Source organism: Hoplias malabaricus, chromosome 17 (assembly GCF_029633855.1).
Source record: "Hoplias malabaricus isolate fHopMal1 chromosome 17, fHopMal1.hap1, whole genome shotgun sequence".
Lineage (NCBI taxonomy): Eukaryota > Metazoa > Chordata > Actinopteri > Characiformes > Erythrinidae > Hoplias > Hoplias malabaricus.
Window position 1 is genome coordinate 6,256,797 of NC_089816.1, and position 21,819 is coordinate 6,278,615.

The following is a 21,819-nucleotide window of genomic DNA, read 5'->3' on the forward strand; positions in this document are numbered from 1 at the left end:
CCACGACTCAGCAGCACGCCCCCCCCTCCCCCCCCCCAGAGCTCACGTGACTCCCCCAGCGTTCTATATTCTGCCCCCGAAACACAGACATTGAGCCTAATAATAGAGGGACGCTGCCATCTCTCTTCTCTAATGCAGTGTGTCAGGTAGCCATGTTGGGGGATATTTTTAGGGAGGGCAACACGTAGGCGGTCACTTCACGCTCGCGCTTGCCACGGTGGTTTACACTGAAAAACACAATAGAGCTGTGTGAGTTAACACCTGTGCTTTGCTCACACACACACACACACACCATTCCTGAACGAGCGCCAGAGGGATGAATAATAATCTTGCAAGCTTGATGCAACACGTTGCTTTCTGGCAGGGCGTGATTTGGCGCGTGGCGGGCGCACGTTCACCGGGACAACTGAGTCATTTAAGGTGGCCAAATATAGATCAGTCCGAAAAGTGCCCGGCTGCTCAGTCGGGGGTCTATTCCAACCAGATGATAGGGTGATTGTGTGAGGTTTACGCCCTTTTACGAGACTCTCGCGTTCTGACGAGTTATGCTACCTTGTCGAAATATGCTGCCATACAGTATTTTTTGTTACAGTTGTTTAAATAAAACAGTAGGTGAGATAAGTGTAGTGTATCAGAAAATGCTGCCTATAAAAATATAAGCAGGAGATATGCACAGCCCAAATCCCCTTATTAAAGAAATTATAATATTATTACGGTGAAAGGAAATTGTTTTATATATTTTTACATTTAATTCGTGGTGTACAGGGTTGGTACACTCAAGCAAATAATAACAGTAAACTAATGTTGTGTAATGCACCGGAGAAAAACAGACTTAACACGAAAAACAAAACATTAAAATGTCGGGTCTGAGCATGCGCAGAGCTGCAAAGTAGCACATCACCACACAACTTGACAGAACACCTGCAGTATTTCAGTCAGTTCAACCCGGTACAGTTCTGCTATAATAAAGGTTGAAAACAGAAGTGCCCATTAAGTAAAGCACAGGATGTTCCTGTCTCCGGAATGAAGTGTTTTTAGTTAAAGGCGATAAATTTGGCGAAAAAAATAACACTATTTCAGGGAATCTAGAGCCTCACAAAACTGAAGTCATATATATATGACAATTCCTGTGGCTGGCTAAATTAATGGGATTCAATGTCAGTAAGCCTTTCTGAGTTTGCCTCCTTTTCATATAATTAGGGCATTATTAGCATTATCCCAACTAACAGGGAACGTTCCCACAACTTTGGCTAAAATTATGTAAAGTTCTCCTAATGTTAGAAGCTTTCTTACAGTAACGTCAATTGAACGTCCCATAAACATCAAAGTGAACGTAAACGTTCTTTTAACATTTTGTATATAAATAGCCTAAAAGAGTATATGCACCAGAGCCACCAGCCATCAATGTTTGAGATCCTGAAAGATGTGGTTCCATTGAACTTTTTTTTTGTCTTATTTAATTAAATAATATAGTATAATATATCTTTTACTTTTTTCTAACTTTTCCCAACAGAAAATTCATAAGAACTGCATAAAAACTACTATTGGGAGAAATAACTAGTTTTCCACAGTGCAGCCCATTTTGAATACTGTTGCCAAGGTTACAGAGATTTGGCAGTTAGAGGAACCAGTTTAATCCAGATGGAAACAGTTTTGTTTGGTTTATTATAGACTGGCTCTACTGACAAAGTAAGAGGTGATAAATAAAACAATGTTTTTGATATCATTACCTGTATTATAAGCTTTATGAGATGTTTGTAGAGCATTATATATATATATACATCCCATGGATTTAGTATCTTTTAGTTAGCTAGCTAGCTAACATTAGCTAATTTAGCTATCTTGCTAGCTAACTGCATTAGTCATGAGGTAAAACTGATTGTATAGGCTCATATATTAGGTTATCTGGCTTATGTTACTGAATAAGTCATGTGGCACTCTGTCAGTATATCTCAAGTAATACAGGCCCAATACTGACAGTCAGTGTACCAAAATTAAACCTTTAAGTCTCTGCTTTTCAGTGATTTTGCCATTATATAAAATTCCACTCGATAAATAAGTATTTGCCAGGAAAGTATGAAAAAAACATTAGTGACAGTACAGATATTCAGACTTTTCACAGTGCCACATATGAGTCAATGTATATAGCGTTACATCCGTTGAGCGGACAGACTCTTAGGATTACAAGGATATAAGCCATTATACTCCAATATACACTAATATAAATGTATTACTAAGTAATTAAAGCAGAAAGAAAAAGTTATTCCAAGATTCAGATAAACTATCAAAAGAACACAAAAAGAGCTACCATATTGTGTTCTTGCTAAATTCTTCAGTAATTTCATTGACATTGCTCTTTAAACTACAGCTGTACAGTGCAACCTTATCACAAGCCAATAGTTTAAATTAGAATGAATAAGAAGCCACAGGCACTCCTTGCACACTGACTTCATGTAAGTCAAAAACTGCAATATAACTTCAAGAAAGCTTTGTGTTTTAGGTGCCCCAATGCTTTATATAAACTGATAAATATTAAGAAATACTTAATATACCCTTTTTGTTTATTTGCAGTTGGAGCATACAGAGCCCCCCTAAAGAGTTTGGATTATTGATGATGATGGATAATAATAATAATTCATTTTTATTCATTAAACTTTTTGACTCAGTATGTCATTATCATAGCAGTTTTAACACTTTTGAATTAGCCCACCATAGCAAATCAAAGTGATTTGGAGAAAGTTTTGAAAACAAATTGGAATGTTTGAGCCCTCTTAAGGGGGATTAACATAAATGCATCCTGAGGAAAATTAATGGAATGTTTAAAGGGCCAGCGTTAGAAAAAGTTTTGACACTGCACTACTGACTGTTCGTATCTGTCAGTTGCAAAAAATAAGAAAAAAAAAAGCCTATATTAAATGCTCCACTGCAGTGCACAAAAGATGTTATAGTATATACATTCTACCTACTTGCAATGAGTGAATAAGAATGTGCAAGAAAATTGGAGCTATAAACATTCAAAGAACATTAAATTGTCAGGGTAAATAATATTGAGGTAACATTCAGGGGAAAGATGTTCTGGGAACATTAAGAAAAAATGATTTTTTGACATTCAGAGAACATTTACAAAGCAACAGTTCCCTAACCATAATAAAATGTTAAGAGAATGTTTTTACATTACACACACTCAGAACATTTGAAGACAACATTCCTAGAATGTTAAACTGTCAGTGCAAATGAGGTTGATGTCATATTCTGGGAATGTTATCGTAACTTCAATATTAAGAAAAGTGTACAGATAATTGTTGAGGGAACATTTCAAAGCAACCTACCCAACAACCAAAATAAAACATTATGAGAATGTTCTAAGAACATAATTTTGCAATGTTCTAACAACGTTCAGTCCTAGAATATCAAATTATTAGTGTAAATAAAGTTGAGGTTATGATCCCCAGAATGTTTTTGTAACTTAAGAGAAATGTTAAAAAAACATGTTGACAAATCCATGTTGAGGGAACATTCCAGTGCAACATTCATACAACCAAAATATAACATTATGGGAATGTTCAGAGAACATAATTTTGTTAGCTGGGATACCACTCAATTATTTAAATATCTCCAGTCACAGCTTTGTATCCACATTTATGTGATAGCACAAAAAAGCAGGGTGAAACTGACATGAAAAGAGCTAAAAAATAAAACCAAGATAAAACAGTGAAAAGGAGCAAACAAAAAACAAAACAAAATGAGCGCAGAAAAACAAGAAAAACCGAACAAGTGTCAAGAGCTGAGAAATAAGAACTGAGTAAAAATTAGCTTAGAAACAAGAGAACTGAACAAAAACGATAAACATGAGAGTAGAAAAATAAGAGAACTGATTAAATAAGGCTAAAACAAGAGCTTCTGTACTTGCTTCTCACTGCTGCACACTCTGGGCTTTAGTAAGCGGTGTTTGGCTTGGTTTATAAACTTCTAGCCACAAAGTTTACCTGTAATCCTCTTTTTGAATATCTAAGTAACTATTTAACTAACTAATAAAATAAAATAAAAGTGATATGTGAGTGGCACGGTGGTGCAGCAGGTAGTGTCGCAGTGACACATCTCCAGGAACGTGAAGGTTGTGGGTTCAAATCCTGCTTTGGGTGACTGTCTGTGAGGAATTTGGTGTGTCCTCCCTGTGTCTGCGTGGGTTTCCTCCGGGTGACTGTCTGTGAGGAGTGTGGTGTGTTCTCCCTGTGTCTGCGTGGGTTTCCTCCGGGTGACTGTCTGTGAGGAGTGTGGTGTGTTCTCCCTGTGTCTGCGTGGGTTTCCTCCGGGTGACTATCTGTGAGGAGTGTGGTGCGTTCTCCCTGTGTCTGCGTGGGTTTCCTCCAGGTGACTGTCTATGAGGAGTTTGGTGTGTTCTTCCTGTGTCTGCGTGGGTTTCCTCCGGGTGACTGTCTGTGAGACGTTTGGTGTGTTCTCCTTGTGTCTGCGTGGGTTTCCTCCAGGTGACTGTCTGTAAGGAGTGTGGTGTGTTCTCCCTGTGTCTGCGTGGGTTTCCTCCGGGTGACTGTCTGTGAGGAGTGTGGTGTGTTCTCCCTGTGTCTGCGTGGGTTTCCTCCGGGTGACTGTCTGTGAGGAGTGTGGTGTGTTCTCCCTGTGTCTGCGTGGGTTTCCTCCGGGTGACTGTCTGTGAGGAGTGTGGTGTGTTCTCCCTGTGTCTGCGTGGGTTTCCTCCGGGTGACTGTCTGTGAGGAGTGTGGTGTGTTCTCCCTGTGTCTGCGTGGGTTTCCTCCAGGTGACTGTCTGTGAGGAGTGTGGTGTGTTCTCCCTGTGTCTGTGTGGGTTTCCTCCGGGTGACTGTCTGTGAGGAGTGTGGTGTGTTCTCCCTGTGTCTGCGTGGGTTTCCTCCGGGTGACTGTCTGTGAGGAGTGTGGTGTGTTCTCCCTGTGTCTGCGTGGGTTTCCTCCAGGTGACTGTCTATGAGGAGTTTGGTGTGTTCTCCCTGTGTCTGCGTGGGTTTCCTCCAGGTGACTGTCTATGAGGAGTTTGGTGTGTTCTCCCTGTGTCTGCGTGGGTTTCCTCCAGGTGACTGTCTATGAGGAGTTTGGTGTGTTCTCCCTGTGTCTGCGTGGGTTTCCTCCAGGTGACTGTCTATGAGGAGTTTGGTGTGTTCTCCCTGTGTCTGCGTGGGTTTCCTCCAGGTGACTGTCTATGAGGAGTGTGGTGTGTTCTCCCTGTGTCTGCGTGGGTTTCCTCCAGGTGACTGTCTGTGAGGAGTGTGGTGTGTTCTCCCTGTGTCTGTGTGGGTTTCCTCCGGGTGACTGTCTGTGAGGAGTGTGGTGTGTTCTCCCTGTGTCTGCGTGGGTTTCCTCCAGGTGACTGTCTATGAGGAGTTTGGTGTGTTCTCCCTGTGTCTGCGTGGGTTTCCTCCAGGTGACTGTCTATGAGGAGTTTGGTGTGTTCTCCCTGTGTCTGCGTGGGTTTCCTCCAGGTGACTGTCTATGAGGAGTGTGGTGTGTTCTCCCTGTGTCTGCGTGGGTTTCCTCCGGGTGACTGTCTGTGAGGAGTGTGGTGTGTTCTCCCTGTGTCTGCGTGGGTTTCCTCCAGGTGACTGTCTGTGAGGAGTGTGGTGTGTTCTCCCTGTGTCTGTGTGGGTTTCCTCCGGGTGACTGTCTGTGAGGAGTGTGGTGTGTTCTCCCTGTGTCTGCGTGGGTTTCCTCCGGGTGACTGTCTGTGAGGAGTGTGGTGTGTTCTCCCTGTGTCTGCGTGGGTTTCCTCCAGGTGACTGTCTATGAGGAGTTTGGTGTGTTCTCCCTGTGTCTGCGTGGGTTTCCTCCAGGTGACTGTCTATGAGGAGTTTGGTGTGTTCTCCCTGTGTCTGCGTGGGTTTCCTCCAGGTGACTGTCTGTGAGGAGTGTGGTGTGTTCTCCCTGTGTCTGCGTGGGTTTCCTCCAGGTGACTGTCTATGAGGAGTTTGGTGTGTTCTCCCTGTGTCTGCGTGGGTTTCCCTTGCGTGCTCCGGTTTCTTCCCACAGCCCTAAAATAATATCATGGTATTTGGGGATATGACAAAACACAAAAAAATCAGGATATTGTAATAAAATCAATGTTATATTAATATATATTATATTGAGTTAAATATATTTCATATATATTAATAATACTAAAGTCTTCTTTCATTTCTAATATAACACCGTGGATTATTGTACATCTGCTATTTTAAAACCAAACCACCTCCACAAGCCACTCCACATTTTGGAGCACATTCCTCCACCTCAGAGCCACTTTCCACCGTACTTCACTGTGGCTAAATGACTCATGTAAAGAACATATGCTGTATTATGGGCAACTGCATGACGTCATTACGTAAACAAGTCTGAATATCACTAATATCATGCTAATTATTTATTTATTTTTTAGCATTTTAAAAATTATGACAATATTATTGGAACAATATGATATGGCACAAGCGTAATCTCACTTAATGCAAAGTGCATACAAAAACCAACTCCATCAAACTCTTCTTAATAGAACATAGGCCTAGGCCTAATTCAAAATCAAGCAACTGGTTAAGTTAGACCAGTTAATCTGAACAGCAACAACAAGTTGGCCTTAATTTTGAATAATGTAGTTAGGCACTGCTTCTATTTTGTTGACCCAAGCCAGCTGCTTAGGCACACAAGTCTGATCCCATTGCTAGATGGCAAAGTACCCCCCCAACATCTGGAAAACGTTTGAAATGAATGGTTTAACAGACCTTTCCCCATCAATCACTTCTACTCCTAATTAGAGATGCCGCGCACGGTCAAGTCTCAACATGAACTACGGAGGACTCCAGATATTGCGTTAATGGCATTATTTTAAAAATATATTTTAAATTGAGATATTTTAAATACGCGTTATTATCGCGTTAACTTGAACAACCCTAGTTCTAATGTAACCTTCCAGCAGCACTGCAGAAAAAGTAAGGGCAGACAAAGCATGCAGAGTAACAAAAATATCTACAGGGCTGTAACTATAGAATTTCAGAGTGCCGCTATGGTAAGTAGAGCTGAAGAAATGGTAAGGAGCTAAATGCCGCTTTAACAGGGGCTCTAATGTTGGCGGATATATGCATAGGTACTTAAAAAAATCGAAATAAATCAAATGCGTGTCGAACGGATTCAGTGGTAAATGAAGGGATTGGAATGAAGTAATGAATTAAGAGGGGCATGGCAATTTTGAATGTGTAAAACAGAGCGGGGGAAAGAGCAGTGAGAGACTGGTCACTTTTCTGCAGCCTGGTCTGAATGCTATTGTTTTGATCCTAGTTACGGTCACTGTCCACTGACCAATCACGTTCTCCAGTGCGTTACGCGCCTTCTGCGTCCTCGGGCTCGGCGGGCTCCCATTGGCTGGCGCGCACGGCGTCGCTTGGCGCGCTTTTTCTGATTGGCTGCCGTTGTGAGTCCGCGGCTGAGTGTTTTGCCTTATAAGGCAGGGAGCTGTAGTTTATGTAATAAAGAGCTGCTTTTTCTGTTGTCTGAACGCGGCGCACGCTCAAGGACAGTTTAATTAAAGCATACACATTTTTGCTCCTTCCATTCACAAAAGCAGTACAGCTTCCCATTTCTCTCAATCCTCGCACCACACTGCGAGACACGACAGAGAAGACAGGAGACACACGGGGTTAACAGGGTGGACTTAAAATCCTTTACCTTTGAAGAGACATTTACGCTGTCTTTAACTTTAGAGAATAACAGGACACCATTTTGTGATACTGATGTCTCTGGGGTGGGTTGGTGCTATAAGTGGGACCAGGTGGGTTGCCAGTATCATGTAAATGTGGGCAGCCTAGTAACTCTCTACACACAGAGCTTTGTTTTGAGGGTTGTTTTTGTGCAGACATTTTGTGCTTTCACATTTATAATGCCCATGAGACCCCTCTGTGTTTAACCCATCACTGTCCCAGGAGGGCTTTCATATGTGAGGCCAACAATTAATGCCAAGACAAAACTTTGACCCAACTGAGCTGTCCATATGGGTCCCACGTGGGTGTGTTGGCTGGGTTGGTACCTACAAGAACTTCTGATTCTCAAGAGTGTACTCATGGGACACTTTTGCTTAGGGATTTTTCCTCTTCTGGCTGAGGATTCAGAAAGTGCTAAGACTCGTCTAATGAGTGCATCAGAATGTAAACTATAGCAGGGTGATGTGTCAACTGCTGGGGTCACTATCATATGCTAATGCTATTTGCATTTACATTATAGCTTTCACAGAACATTGTTTTTTCTTTTGCATGCTTTCACTTAAGTATGAACATAGTTTATAAATGTGCTTGACCGTGTAAATGTTGCTCAGTGTTTGTGAGTATGCAGTACCAAATCATTTCAATCTGTCCCCCATTGTCATTGATTAAACCCCTAAAACTTATGTGTTCATCACAATGACATATTTCTCATTTTTTAAGAGGCCTTGCGTGTGGTTTAGATTCACTATGCGCAGATCTATGAATATGCATTTATTTCCCACTGCCACTTATCTCCACTTATCCCTCTGCTGCTCACCTGCAGCTTGAAAGTCCCGCCCTGCAAGTTGTGGATTGGGTTCTGAGGTTCATGACGTCAGGAACCCTTGCAGTCTGAATCCGCCAGTTTGAGATTGACGCTGGAACATTTAGAACAGTTTCAGTTTAAATGCGGAAATGATCAGTCATTGCATTTACCACTTATTTCACTCATGATATGTCAGCGTATAAACAACACAACAGTGAGGTGGTCTTTAAGCAAACTAGCCCTGAAGATGCTGTTTTGGTGGTTCCAAGTGTCTTTTCAGATAGAAAATGAACCAGAACTACAACTAATCCTTAATTCTGACTGTCTGTGTGAAAAACACCTGCTTATTCATGACCTGTGTCTGTGATCGAGCAACAGCATGAAGTATCATAATCATATTATCCCTTTCTGAATCGTAGCTTGCAGTCAGGTAGCAACAGCGTTACATTAGCAGTGAAACAGCAGCAAGACATCTGTAACTCATCTCGTTCGTATGCAGCTCAGAATCAGGACCCCCCCTCCGGTGACTCCGTCTACGTTTCACACGCTGGCTCCGCCCACCGCTCGGTTTTGTCCAAATCGGGCTTTTTGCGTCGCCGGAGCTCCCGATTTCAAGCCGTACGTCATCAGCGGGGAGAGGGATGCTGACGTCGGAGTCGAGTCAGAGCTGGAGTAGACGCGAGGGGAGGGGGAGAGGAGTAAGTTTCATCGCTGCAAACATTGATATGTGAGACATAAAATCACCCCCTCCCCACCGTCTCTCTCCCGCTCTCTTTTTTACGTCGGTGTTGGCGCGTTGGGAGCCCCCCTACACCAGCGGAGTCCCAACCTATATAAGATACCGGCGCGCAGAGAATCTCCACCAGATTTACGGGTACGAACATCTGGGCGAGAGACGGCTCCGACAACAGCCGACCGACCGACGCTCCGAGCCGGAGGACGAAGCCGCCGAGCCTCCGGCGCTGTGGCGGAACCGAAGCGCAAACCCCGGCACAGGCAGGAGAAAGGAGCGCAGCCTGATTCTGGCCATGAGCTGAGATGACACTCCAGTGATCCCGCGCACACCGAAACAGAGCTCCAACTCTAAGCACACTTTCGCGGAAAGAGCTCTAGGTACGCTTTCCTCGAGCCACGCCAGCGCAACTTCACCGAGTTTCCTTCCTTGCCTCCGAGCACCGGCCACCGCAATGTACCGATCCACGAAAGGAGCCTCCAAAGCTAGGAGGGACCAAATAAACGCGGAGATCCGAAACCTGAGGGACTTGTTGCCTATCTCCGATGCGGACAAGGCTCGCCTCTCCTATCTCCATATAATGTCCCTTGCCTGCATGTACACGAGGAAATCCGTCTTCTTCTGTCAAGGTAAGTCCTCCTTTCTCCTCACTGCGGGCTTTTAGCACGGTTTTCCTCGCTGTCACAAACCAGGTCTGAGCTATGTCGTGGCAACAGGTGGCTCTCGTTACACGGCTTTTTCTCAGGGATAAACTCGTCTAAAACATGTTGAATGCGGCAGTTTATGAACGAGAACAGAGTGAATCTTTACGGGCCGTTGTCCGCGGTGCTGAATCGCACCGTCGCTGAGCGTGGTGCTGAAAATTCCTTCGTTGAAACAGCGCGTTTAGAGTTCATATCTGCAGTGGACTGGAGAAAGCGCGCATGGGTTATTCATGTTTCCTCCTCCATTCTTTCAGATGTAGCTGCAACAAGCGGTGCTGAGGAAGGCTCGAGATTCCTCTCGTTTCACGAGCTCTCTGAGTTGGTGCAAGCCATGCCAGGGTTTCTGCTGCTACTGACCGGGGAGGGAAAGCTGCTCTACCTGTCGGACAGTGTCTCAGAGCATCTTGGACACTCAATGGTGAGTAAAAGACACAGATGACAGCTTCAGCTCCCTATTTTGTGTGTGGCCTGTATATAATATGAATGATTATTTCAAGCATGATCCTTAAGGACAACTCTGTTTGAACTTTCAGGTAGATTTGGTCGCCCAAGGGGACAGTGTGTATGACATAATAGACCCTACAGACCACTTTATTATGAGGAGTAACCTGGTGCCTCCTACTTCACCTGAGACAGGTAAGATCCCAAGATGTCCACATATTCCTTTTAGCCTGAGCAATGTTGAATTACTTCTGAAAGTTGTAATTTTTTTCCTGTCCTCTCCTCTTAGACCGATTGTTCCGATGCCGTTTCAACACCTCAAAATCAGTGCGCAGGCAAAGTGCTGGCAATAAACTGGTCCTTATTCGGGCTCGCTGTCTGTCACCACCATCTGGCCCCTCCTCTCCAGGATCCTACTGGACATCAAACCCTGTTTGGGTGTGCTTCTGTGCACCTCTGGAACCCCACCCCCCACGACCTGGCACCTCTATAGAACAACCTTCCACGCCATCCCTGGAGAGCAGCTTCCTCCTGCCGTCTTTCCGCTCTCAGCACAGCCGCAACATGAGAGTACAGGATGCACAGGACAGGTGAGGCCAGGGTTCTTTAGTTAGTGTTCATAGCAATTAATAAAACTAATGGGACCTCATCTATGTGTGGAAAAGATAGCAGTGCTTCAGCTGATTGGGTTCTGTTCCCTTGCAGTGTCATTGCCTACCTGGGGATGGATGTGGAGGCTCTGCGCTCTCGCTCCTGGTACAGCCTTCTACATCCACAGGACCTTACGCATGCCTCGGCTCAGCACTGCAGTTTGTGTGAGTGTCACTTCTCCTGAAAAGCCACCACAAAGTTGCTAATCACCACACTCACACTTTCAATGAGTAGCGGAACACTCCAGAACACCTACTGAGATGATGCATGACTCAAAATCTCACGCGGCTTGGAATATGTCTTGACTCATTGCTTTCCTCCTCTTTTTCCACACAGTGAGAGAGGGAGGCGAAGGCAGGGCTGAGATGGTGGTACGAGTGGAAGCCGCTGATCAGTCATGGGTCTGGCTCTACATGGTTCTGCAGCTGGAAGCTGGAGAGAACCCTATCAGCAGCAACAACTACATCATCAGGTACAGATCCAGTTTGATTAAACTAAAGGTGGTCAATAGAAACAAATGAACAAATACATGACAATATTATTAACCCATCTCTCTATGCTCCTTTCTCTAGTGAGACAGAGGCCTGGTCTGTGAGGCAACAGCTGAGCTCTGAGGAGACCCAGCTCTCTGTTGTGCTTAGCACCAGTACCAGCACCTCCCAGCAAGACCCCGCAAGCCTACAGAGTCCAGAGACCCTCTCCAGCCCAGACCAAGTGTTCACACCTGGGAGCAGCGGCCTCTCTGGGCAGTCGTTTGACTTCAGCACGACGGTGTGCAGTGCTGGCTCTGCGGAGGAGCAAGGTGTCAGCTCCTCTTTGGAAGCAATGCCACTGGAGGGTGGTCCACGCTCCAGTCTCTCTTCTCTGGAAGAGGAGACCTTCTTCCAGCAGCCCCCCAGTGAATCCTTCGATAGGCCTTCAGCTTCTTCCTCCCCTGTTACAGTTGCCACAGTGTCAGACTTGGACTTCCTCACCCAGAACATTCTGCTTCCACCAGCTTTCCAGGTAGACCCCCCATTACCTGCATTGCCCCTTCCTCTACCACCTGTGCCTACCACCCAGGCCCAGCAGACCAAGGAGTTTGTGTGCACCCCTCCATATACCCCACAGCTAGGCAGCAGCAGCTTCCCATTTGGGGAACCCCTCTTCAGTTTTGATCCCACTGGGGCCACCACACCTCCCTTACTGGCTTCAACCACGACTGTCACGACTACAGTAGCTCCCTCGCTTTCCCCATCTGCCCCCACAAACCCACAAGGCAGCCCTGCACCTCCCACCACCACACTGTCCACCCTCCTGCCACTCACTCTGCCAGCTCCAACCACTGACATACTCTTCCCTGCAGAGCCTTGCAGCACCTCACTCTACGAGAAGCTCCCGCCCACTCCAGACAGTCCAGGAGATGGGGACTGCACCGTCATGACTCTACCCGAGGTCCGTGGTCCACTTTTTGTTGACGTCCCACACGGACCACTCCCATACCCACCCGAAGGCCTGCTCACACCCGAAGCCTCCCCGGGAAAACAGCCCACCCTGTCTTTCTTTTCCCTTGAGCGGGAGAGAGAAAAAGAAAGAACAGAGATCTCCCTTCTAGCCCAGCACATAAGCACACTAGCAGAGGGGTTCTACCTGGACCCTCTCCTCAACAAACTGCTGCCCTCTGCCATCTCTCAACACCCTCTCTCCCCCTCCCTGGACTCGGTAGGCCTAGAGACAGTCTCCCTCCTGGGTGAGTTCTACCCAGTCAAATCCTGGGGAGGCCTGGACCTGCCCATCTTTCCAGACGACGACTCTCTGTTTGAAGAGAGTGTCTTAGAGACCCTCCTTAAAGACCTCTCCTCACCATCGCTCTCTCCGACCCCTTCCTCTCCCTCCAGTCCCCCCTCTTCCCCACCGACTCCTGAGTGCTGGCGTCCACCCTTGCACTTTGATGGGGTCTCTGCCGTGAGTGCCGGCCACTTCTGTAGCGTCCAATCGGCGCACTGTAACCATGCGGCCGGGTGCGGGGCTATGATGTCGCCAATCAACACAGGCGACATGGTGGATGGGAAGGCGGCAGGCGAAGTTGCCATGGAGACAGAGGTAGCGTCATCGCCGCTGTATACCGGCATCCCGGCGTCTCCACCGCTGCAGCTGACAGCCTCGCCCGTCTCTCCTGCGCCTGTCTCCTCACCCGTCAGCCCCGCATCGCCTGGCCTGCCCTGCGCCCAGTCCCTCCTCGAGGAGCTGGCTGCCTTGGAACCCACGTTTGGGGCAGGTGCCTCGATCGCCCCTGGCCTGGGGCAACAACCTGAGTTGTATCAACTCCAAAGTCACCTGCCGCAACAGTGCTTCCGCAAAGGTGAGAACGGCTCTGAGTTTTTCTATGACGTAGATTTGGATTGGCAGGAAATGCACACTGAGAAGTAACACTAACACTAACACTCTTTCTTTTTCTCTCTTCTTTCTTTCTCTTCTCCAGATGGGAGTGGAAGTGATCCTCCGTTCTAAAATAAGTCTGTGACTTACTTCATTAAGTATGGCATATTGTCATATTTCATGGAGCTACTTTTACTAAAAAGTGAAAATTATCGATATGTATAAATATATACATAATGTATATAAAGCCAAAAAAAAGACTTGAACTTGCTCATATCCACATGAGAAAAGGAGTCATTCATATTTGGTTCATGTATTTATCCATGAATTTATATGTCCACAATGGTGCAACATCTCAACAATGATGCAATATTCTAGCGTGTGAACCAAGTTGTGAACTTGGGGGTCAGTTTCCGTTTCTGCATTACTGTAACACGAGCTTTTATCAGAGGTGACCGTCTCTGATCTTTGTAAGCGCAACTCGACTTACAGACTTGCATTTGTATTCACTCGTAGTGAAAATACTCTTGGACAAAAAAATATATCTTCATACTTCAGCAAGGTTACAAACACAAAACAGCTTACAGCTCAGTGCTTGCCATGGCAGCATCACACACCCAAAGCCAAACGTGTGGGAATCCAACATTTACAAGCTGACCCGGCCGTAACTGCCCGTTCTAGAAGTGGTCACACTTCAGAATTGCGAATTTAACCCCTTGTCTTCAGCGGGGTTATTCGTTTGCTCACTCTGATTTGGGAACAGAGCTTTAATACAGTACCTGCAATCCTGACTACACCCAGCTTTGGGTTTGTGGCTGCCATGAGTTCTTTCTTCACATCTGTGTATCAGTGCAAGTGTACAAATGTTTCTTTAATCTGTGAACAAATCCCAGTTCGTGTGCAAGGGAATTCAACACTCTTCGAATGGTCCAGAGAAGAAGCTACCAACTGTAAAAAAAAGTGAGAGGAAGAGAAGACACACACACAGACACACACACACACATTCTGCTGGACCAACAATTTGGCCTGCCAGTGTTAAATGGTTCCTTGGTCAGCCATTTTCATGGGCAAGGCTAGGCGCAGATGCACTGGACTTTTGCGGCATCAATATTTGTAATGCTTGCAATCTGTTGTTGCTCTCGTGTGCTTGGCACAAGCAAAGCTTGCTGAACTCAGCCGGGCAGCATCTTTATACAGTGAATACCACGGTGACATCGTAACTTTACTGCGTGCGGTGTAGAGTGGTGAATATGACTGTGTGAATGGCCAGTTCTTCTTTTTTGAGAGGGGTTTTAAAAGCAAAACACAGAAACTAACAAGCAACCTGAAGTTTTGTTTAAAAAAAAAATGAAGCGGACACTAGGGACGGGCTTCTATTTCTATTCAGTTACTAGTCGACGTGGGCTGAGAATGGCTCTACGCCCATGGTGTCGACATGCTAACGTAGAGTTGTCTACGGTCAAGTAAAGGATTGATTCCTACGTTCTACCTATTTACATGCTACGTTAAAGAACAAAACAACAGTTATATCACGTGTGTGCTGTTATACAGAAAGGATGCTTGCTGCGCGTGCCTCTAGCTAGGTGTGTGCTGAGGTTTCAGGTTCGACAGGAGGATGTACACTTTTGTACATTTGTACAAAGCAGAACAGATCTGTACATATCAGAGAAGACCTTTTTATTGTATGCGACGAAGAAAAAACCTTTGACATATGCTATCTATGAAGAATGGACATTGTGGATCAGTGTTCTTTTGTGTCGCTGATAAGTGTATTTGGTTGTCAAAAACAAATGCATTTATATTAAAGTGCACTTAAAGCTGCCCTTTGTGTCATTGCCTCTTTCTCCTCTAAGCTCCCATCTCTGCTCTGTTCCCCTTCCCTTCCTCTCTCTTTTTACTATCATCTGTCTATCGCTCCCATTCCCCTCCATCACTCTAGTCCCTGCATCCCTCCTTCTCTCCCTCTCTTCCCCGGGAGCATGGACTGCTCAGCAACAGCACTGACGCACACTCATGATGAGACACTATCTGACTCAGACTGACGCACACACTTGACACAGAGGCATTCGCGCACAGACAGCCACTTCCCACTTTGACGCACAGACGCACTGAATGCCACACACGCTAAAGCCCACCCCTCTCTATCTCTCTCTCTTTTCTCTCAGTGTCTCTCTCTCTCTCTCCCCTCCCTGCCAGCCTACACTGAACGTACCTGCTATTTTGACGTCGCACACCACACTGCTCTAGGATTCCATATATGGGCTTTCCTGCTTAGGGGTACCAATTTTAGCCCCCTCCTCCCTTTTCACACAGCATCCTTCCCAATAAGGAGAGAGGGAGTGCATGTGTGTGTGTGTGAGAGAGAGAGAGGCAGAGAAGAAGGGAAGGAGGGATGGATGTGTTGCTATGTTCACAGTTTTTATGCACAAGGGCATCAGTACGTCAATACAAGAAACCTATATTAACTTACTCCAGTTTCCCCAACGAAAGACCACTCTCATTCAAACCTCGCACCGAGGCTTAAGGAACCTCATTGACATTTTGGCTCCAGCTTATTCTTGATCTGTGCAACTCACCTGCATGTGCACCTAGGGAGGAGGGGGTGAACAGGAATCAGCTCAGCTGAGCAACTGAGACAGAGGAATTGGACATTTTGTTCCAGCCCCAGTTGTTCAGATATATGCTGGTGAGGGACCAAGCACAATGCCATAAAAAACCTAGATTGGCTCTCTTGTGCCCCACTGTGGCCAGAAATTGTAATATCTTCTTGCGTCACAAAGAAAAAAAAGGAAAAAAATAAAATAAAATAACAGCCCTCGAAACAATGAAATGAAAGAATTTGCTGATTTCTATTTACAAACCTGTGATGTAGTAGGTAAGACACATAGCACAAAAAAGCAAATATATATGCAGTGTCAGAGCTGGTAATAATCTGCTACTGAAATGAGTACAAGCCTATGATAAAAATTCCAATTGTAGACCATGTTATGAGACATGTCTGTGTAACATGGAGGAAACCCACGCAGACACAGGGAGAACACACCACACTCCTCACAGACAGTCACCCGGAGGAAACCCACGCAGACACAGGGAGAACACACCACACTCCTCACAGAAAGTCACCCGGAGGAAACCCACGCAGACACAGGGAGAACACACCATATTCCTCACAGACAGTCACCCGGAGGAAACCCACGCAGACACAGGGAGAACACACCATATTCCTCACAGACAGTCACCCGGAGGAAACCCACGCAGACACAGGGAGAACACACCATATTCCTCACAGACAGTCACCCGGAGGAAACCCACGCAGACACAGGGAGAACACACCACACTCCTCACAGACAGTCACCCGGAGGAAACCCACGCAGACATGGGGAGAACACACCACAGTCCTCACAGACAGTCACCCGGAGGAAACCCACGCAGACACAGGGAGAACACACCATACACCTCACAGACAGTCACCCAGAGTGGGACTTGAACTCACAATAATAAACCATAATTTTTTAAATTACATTAAATTAAATTTAATTAAATTAAAGCTCCAATACTTTTTTTTCTATAGTAGATCAGCCCATGTTTCCAGAGTTAAAAACGATTCTAAGCAAAAAAAAACATAAACATATATCTATACTCATACATCTATACAGGAGCACTTTCAGCCTTCTTCAGTGGTCAAGTGGTCTGTTTCTGCACAGTTTGTGTTGGTCGTCCTCTAGTCCTTCATCAGTGGACACTCTAGCAGCACTGCTGGGTCTGATCCACTTGTACCAGCACAAGACACACTAAATCATCAGCGTCGGTGCAGTGCTGAGAATGACCCACCATCCAAATCATAGCCGCTCTGTGGTGATCCTGATCCATGACATACAGTTTAAAAGTAGTCATACAATGGGTTATGACTGATCGGTGTATACAGTGTACAGACCACCCTATCCTGGGGGGAGGGTCACATTTCCCATTCTGAGGCACCCTCTATATCAATGAGGGCTCAGCAGCGCCCTCTAACCCACAATATTGAGAAATACAGGTTAGAAGGTCACTGAGCTTGCATGTAAGCTGCATTATATTTATATTCTACATTGAGCTACTGTAGACATTTAATAGAATGTAGGCTCACTGTACAGCCTGTGTGATGAATCACTTTATAACTAATGCTCTCTTTTAAACCTAACACCCCAGGAGTCATGCCCCCTGTGTCTGCATTCTGTTGATATCACAAGATGTTGAATTTGTGGTGGACTGTGTGTTTTAGGACTAATTTAATGTCAGGACCTAGACCACCCTGGCACAACGCCCTCTACAAACGTCCTTGTTGTGTCTGTGATGTCTGTTATGTTACAGATAGCGCTAACTCTTACTGCACTAAACGCAAACGCTCTATAGATTAATAAAGACACACAACTACTTCTATATTTCATTTTTAAAAATCCCACAAGCTGATTGTGCTAGATAACTGGATGTACAGTCTAAGGACAGAAATATAGGAAGCCTTCACAACCAAATGTCTATCTAGCATCTGTAGATAGTGGTCTCCCCCTGGTGGGAGATTAGGAACACTGACATTCTATAAACAGCAGAAGGTAACTGATTCTTAACTGTGGTGTTTATGGTTATATTTTTAAATCCCCATTTTACAATGAGTTTCTGAATTTGGATATAATTCTAATGACATCTTATAATATGGCTATGCTTTATTGTACAATACTCTAATTCTCTAGAGCTGAACCTGAGCTCAGTCTTTCAGCTGCTTCTGCAAGGTGTCTCCACAGCACACCATTACAATCCGCATATTAGACTTGGCAGAGGTTTTACTCTGAATTCCCTTCCTGACACAACCCTCCCATTCACCGGAGCTGGGGATTAAAACTCCTCTACCCAGCTCTGCCTGGCATTGCCGAGCTTATACAGGGGGATCTTACACTACAGACAATACAATCATATACAACATCTAATCCCACATTACTTCTGAAATAAAGCAAAATAATGGGAAGTTTGTGCCACTAACCTGATGCAACTCTACTCTTCTGGGAAGGCTTTATTTTAAATGTTGTGAGCATTGTTGTGATTACATCCAGACATTTAAGCATTAGTGAGGTCAGGCACAGATGTTCAGTGATTAGTTTTTGTTCACAAGCACTGCAAACATCACATCCCAAAAGTACTGGATGGAGTTTCACTCAAAGTGGGGGGTCCAGAGCCTACCTGGAATCATTGGGCGCAAAGCAGGAATACACCCTGGAGGGGGCGCCAGTCCTTCACAGGGCAACACAGACACACATACACTCACACCTACAGACACTTTTGGGTCGCCAATCCACCTACCAACGTGGGTTTTTGGACTGTGGGAGGAAACCGGAGCACCCGGAGGAAACCCACGCAGACACAGGGAGAACACACCACACTCCTCACAGACAGTCACCCGGAGGAAACCCACGCAGACACAGGGAGAACACACCACACTCCTCACAGACAGTCACCCGGAGGAAACCCACGCAGACACAGGGAGAACACACCACACTCCTCAAAGACAGTCACCCGGAGGAAACCCACGCAGACACAGGGAGAACACACCACACTCCTCACAGACAGTCACCTGGAAGAAACCCATGCAGACACAGGGAGAACACACCACACTCCTCACAGACAGTCACCCGGAGGAAACCCATGCAGACACAGGGAGAACACATCAAACTCTTCGAACCCACAATCTCTAGGTCCTTGGAGCTGTGTGACTGCGACACTACCTGCTGCACCATCGTGGTGCCCAAATTTTATTTATATATTATTTAAATATTGATATTTTCTTCACATATATGCAACCCTAGTCTTAAGGCATAGTGATAAGTTATTAAGCAGGGAGTAATTAGGATTAAACAGTTCTAAAATATAGATCTTAAATTAAAAAGGAAAACAGGTTGCGCACCTGGAGGCACCACATTAACACATCCTTTAAAATTGAGTGATGAAGTAGCGAAGACAACTTTTTTTGTATTTTCCACATTATACTACAGGACCAAACACATCCCAAACTGCTCACCCCTGAAATACCACACATAGACTAGACGTATGACAATAATTCAGCATACAGGTTAAACCAACCAACCAACAAACAAAGCTAATTACATGGTCATGCTGCTTGCTTCCATTTCCTCAGCAAAACGAAAGAAAAGTTGACAAATATCATAGAAATGTCTAGAAGAGGCATATGCACTGACTGACTGACTGGCTGACACCTAATGTTGAAACGTGCATGTGCGAGAAGGAACTGTTAATTCACCCGTACTTCACAGAGGGGACTTAAGGTAGCGCCACTACATCGTCTGTTGTTAATTCAGCCATATTTCACATTCCAGTTTGTGAACTATATTTGGAACCATTTGAAGGTGACCAGAGAACCTCTTTTCCCTGGACAAGTACTATTTTTTGGGACCTAAAAAATGCGTGATCCAGTGTTCCGAGTTTTGACAGCTGAATTGGGACACACTCGCGCCGCTTCAGTGCTGTAGGTCCACCACGCACCGCAATGATGAGCAGCTCAGTGTTTTACTGGCGAATGTTTCTGTGACACAGCCTTTTGTTTTCTACTATATATTTAACAAACAGAAATCTTGTCTGTCCCTATAACGACACAAATATACAGACACATCTCACCGTTACTGACTTTCTGATGAGTAAATTACATCTGCAATTAACCTTACACGAAAACGGACAAAATCTCTGGATTATTAAAGGCAGAGCACTAGAGAGAGGTGTTACTCAAAATAAACGAGGCTGTGAATTTGCTACAGCACCGTTTTATCAGTCAGACCCTTATAGAAATGTAAGTCAGTAATAAATATCTAGTTCCAGCGATGCCCTGTTCCTTTATCAAGTGTAGATTACTTGGTTGATAAAACGATACGGTGCCTTGTTTTAGTAAAGTTCAAAAACAAATAATACATTAATTGTATAGTTTATTACTTCTTATTATTGTAAACAAAGACATTGATGTTAAGCACCAAAGCTTCTCCAGACCTCCCAATGACAAGGGTATTTTGGGCTTTCCTGTTGAAATACCTCTGTGACAATGGCTATATGGCTAATGGTGGTCAGACAAAGCCTAATTTCTCTTTGCTCTTGTTTTGAATCTGTTTAAGATTGTACCTGATTCTGATCGAGTGACTGTTTGTGGATCACAGACTTTCAATTTAAACCAAATCATTTTCCATGGCTTGAAAAGGACAAAACGCAAACACATGTATTGCCTATCTACCAAGAGGGACGCCCAACAAACAGTGCAATGCATGGGGACAGCTCCACCGCTCTCCCAAATATCTTTGCCTCTAAAGATCCATTGCCAAGAAGTACAGCTTTGTACACTTCCAGAACATAGGCAAATGAGAAGCTGGGTCCAGCCTACACTTATCACAGGTGGAATTCATGTCAGTTTAGTTTTAGTCTGACTTTGGACCTGTGCAACCAATGTACTTGAGATGAATAATATCATGTTGTAGACATATGAAAGGAGAGAAAATGACTTGTAATAATTTTAATGGTTTCTGCATGTACTAAGATCTATGTACAGCGAGCAACAAGAGAGAAACTGAATTACTTTGTAAGTTCTGGGAAATCAAATGGTAGACTCAAAGTCCCCACTTGTTACTCTCTTGTTGCTCGCTGTACATAAATGTTAGTACAAGTAGGAGTAATATGTACTGATTTTTATGGAGAAGTATCAGGAAAGTACACTCTAAACCATGGCGTGTTACACTGTAAGTACAGATTAGATTAGATTCAACTTTATTGTCATTACACATGTACAAGTACAAGGCAATGAAATATAGTTTAGCATCTAACCAGAGTGCAGTAAGCAGTAAGTGCAGAATGCACATATATAGAAGATATAGGCATGAATATGGACAAATATACATGTGAATAAATTATATATTATAAAGTAATAAATATAGTTTGGCGAGAAAGACATGATGTGCAGATGGAGTAGAAAAATGCTATAAACATGATATCCAATGGATATATAAATACTATGAACATGACATACAGATGGGGGTTACCAAAGGAGGCTTGGATATGTTTACATTAATTGAATGTGCAGAATATGTCTAACCCAATATAATATACAATTATGTACAGTGTAAAAATAGTTTACAGAGAATGTAGTGCAGTCAATGACCAGATTACGTATGAGTGTGTGTTATCGGTGGACAGAGTTCAGTAAGGAGACAGCTCTGGGGAAGAAGCTGTTCGTCAATCTACTTGTCCTGGTCCGGAGGCACCTGAAGCGCCTGCCAGAAGGCAAGAGGACAAACAAACTATGGGCAGGTGTTGAGGAATCTTTAAGAATGCTGCGGGCTCGACGAAGACAGCGTTTCTTCTGTACGTCCTCAACTGATGGAAGTGAGGTCCCTGT

The 21,819-nt window shown here is 44.8% G+C and overlaps 1 protein-coding gene across 5 annotated transcripts; it reads left to right on the top strand.

Moving 5' to 3' along the window:
- Positions 1-1,600: 1,600 nt before the first annotated feature.
- npas4a (neuronal PAS domain protein 4a) lies at positions 1,601-15,216 on the top strand. 5 transcript variants are annotated; one of them, XM_066649114.1, is made up of 8 exons: positions 9,394-9,878; positions 10,208-10,371; positions 10,487-10,589; positions 10,684-10,984; positions 11,100-11,209; positions 11,382-11,517; positions 11,618-13,386; positions 13,507-15,216. In XM_066649114.1, exons 1-8 carry the CDS (start codon positions 9,704-9,706, stop codon positions 13,533-13,535), a joined length of 2,787 nt encoding a protein of 928 aa, XP_066505211.1. In that variant the 5' UTR covers positions 9,394-9,703; the 3' UTR covers positions 13,536-15,216. The 5 variants fall into 5 exon arrangements, with proteins under 5 accessions (XP_066505212.1, XP_066505211.1, XP_066505209.1 ...); XM_066649115.1 differs by lacking the exons at positions 9,394-9,878; positions 13,507-15,216 and adding an exon at positions 1,601-1,689 and having other exon boundaries at positions 11,618-13,499; XM_066649112.1 differs by lacking the exon at positions 13,507-15,216 and having other exon boundaries at positions 11,618-13,499.
- The last annotated feature ends 6,603 nt before the right edge of the window (positions 15,217-21,819 follow it).

Excerpts from the sequence above, each read along its gene's own strand:
- npas4a (XM_066649111.1), top strand. The coding sequence starts at position 10,021 with ATGCGGCAGTTTATGAACGAGAACAGAGTGAATCTTTACGGGCCGTTG. Across the intron at positions 10,372-10,486 it reads AGCATCTTGGACACTCAATG|GTAGATTTGGTCGCCCAAGG; the intron begins GTGAGTAAAAGA and ends TTGAACTTTCAG. Across the intron at positions 10,985-11,099 it reads GTACAGGATGCACAGGACAG|TGTCATTGCCTACCTGGGGA; the intron begins GTGAGGCCAGGG and ends GTTCCCTTGCAG.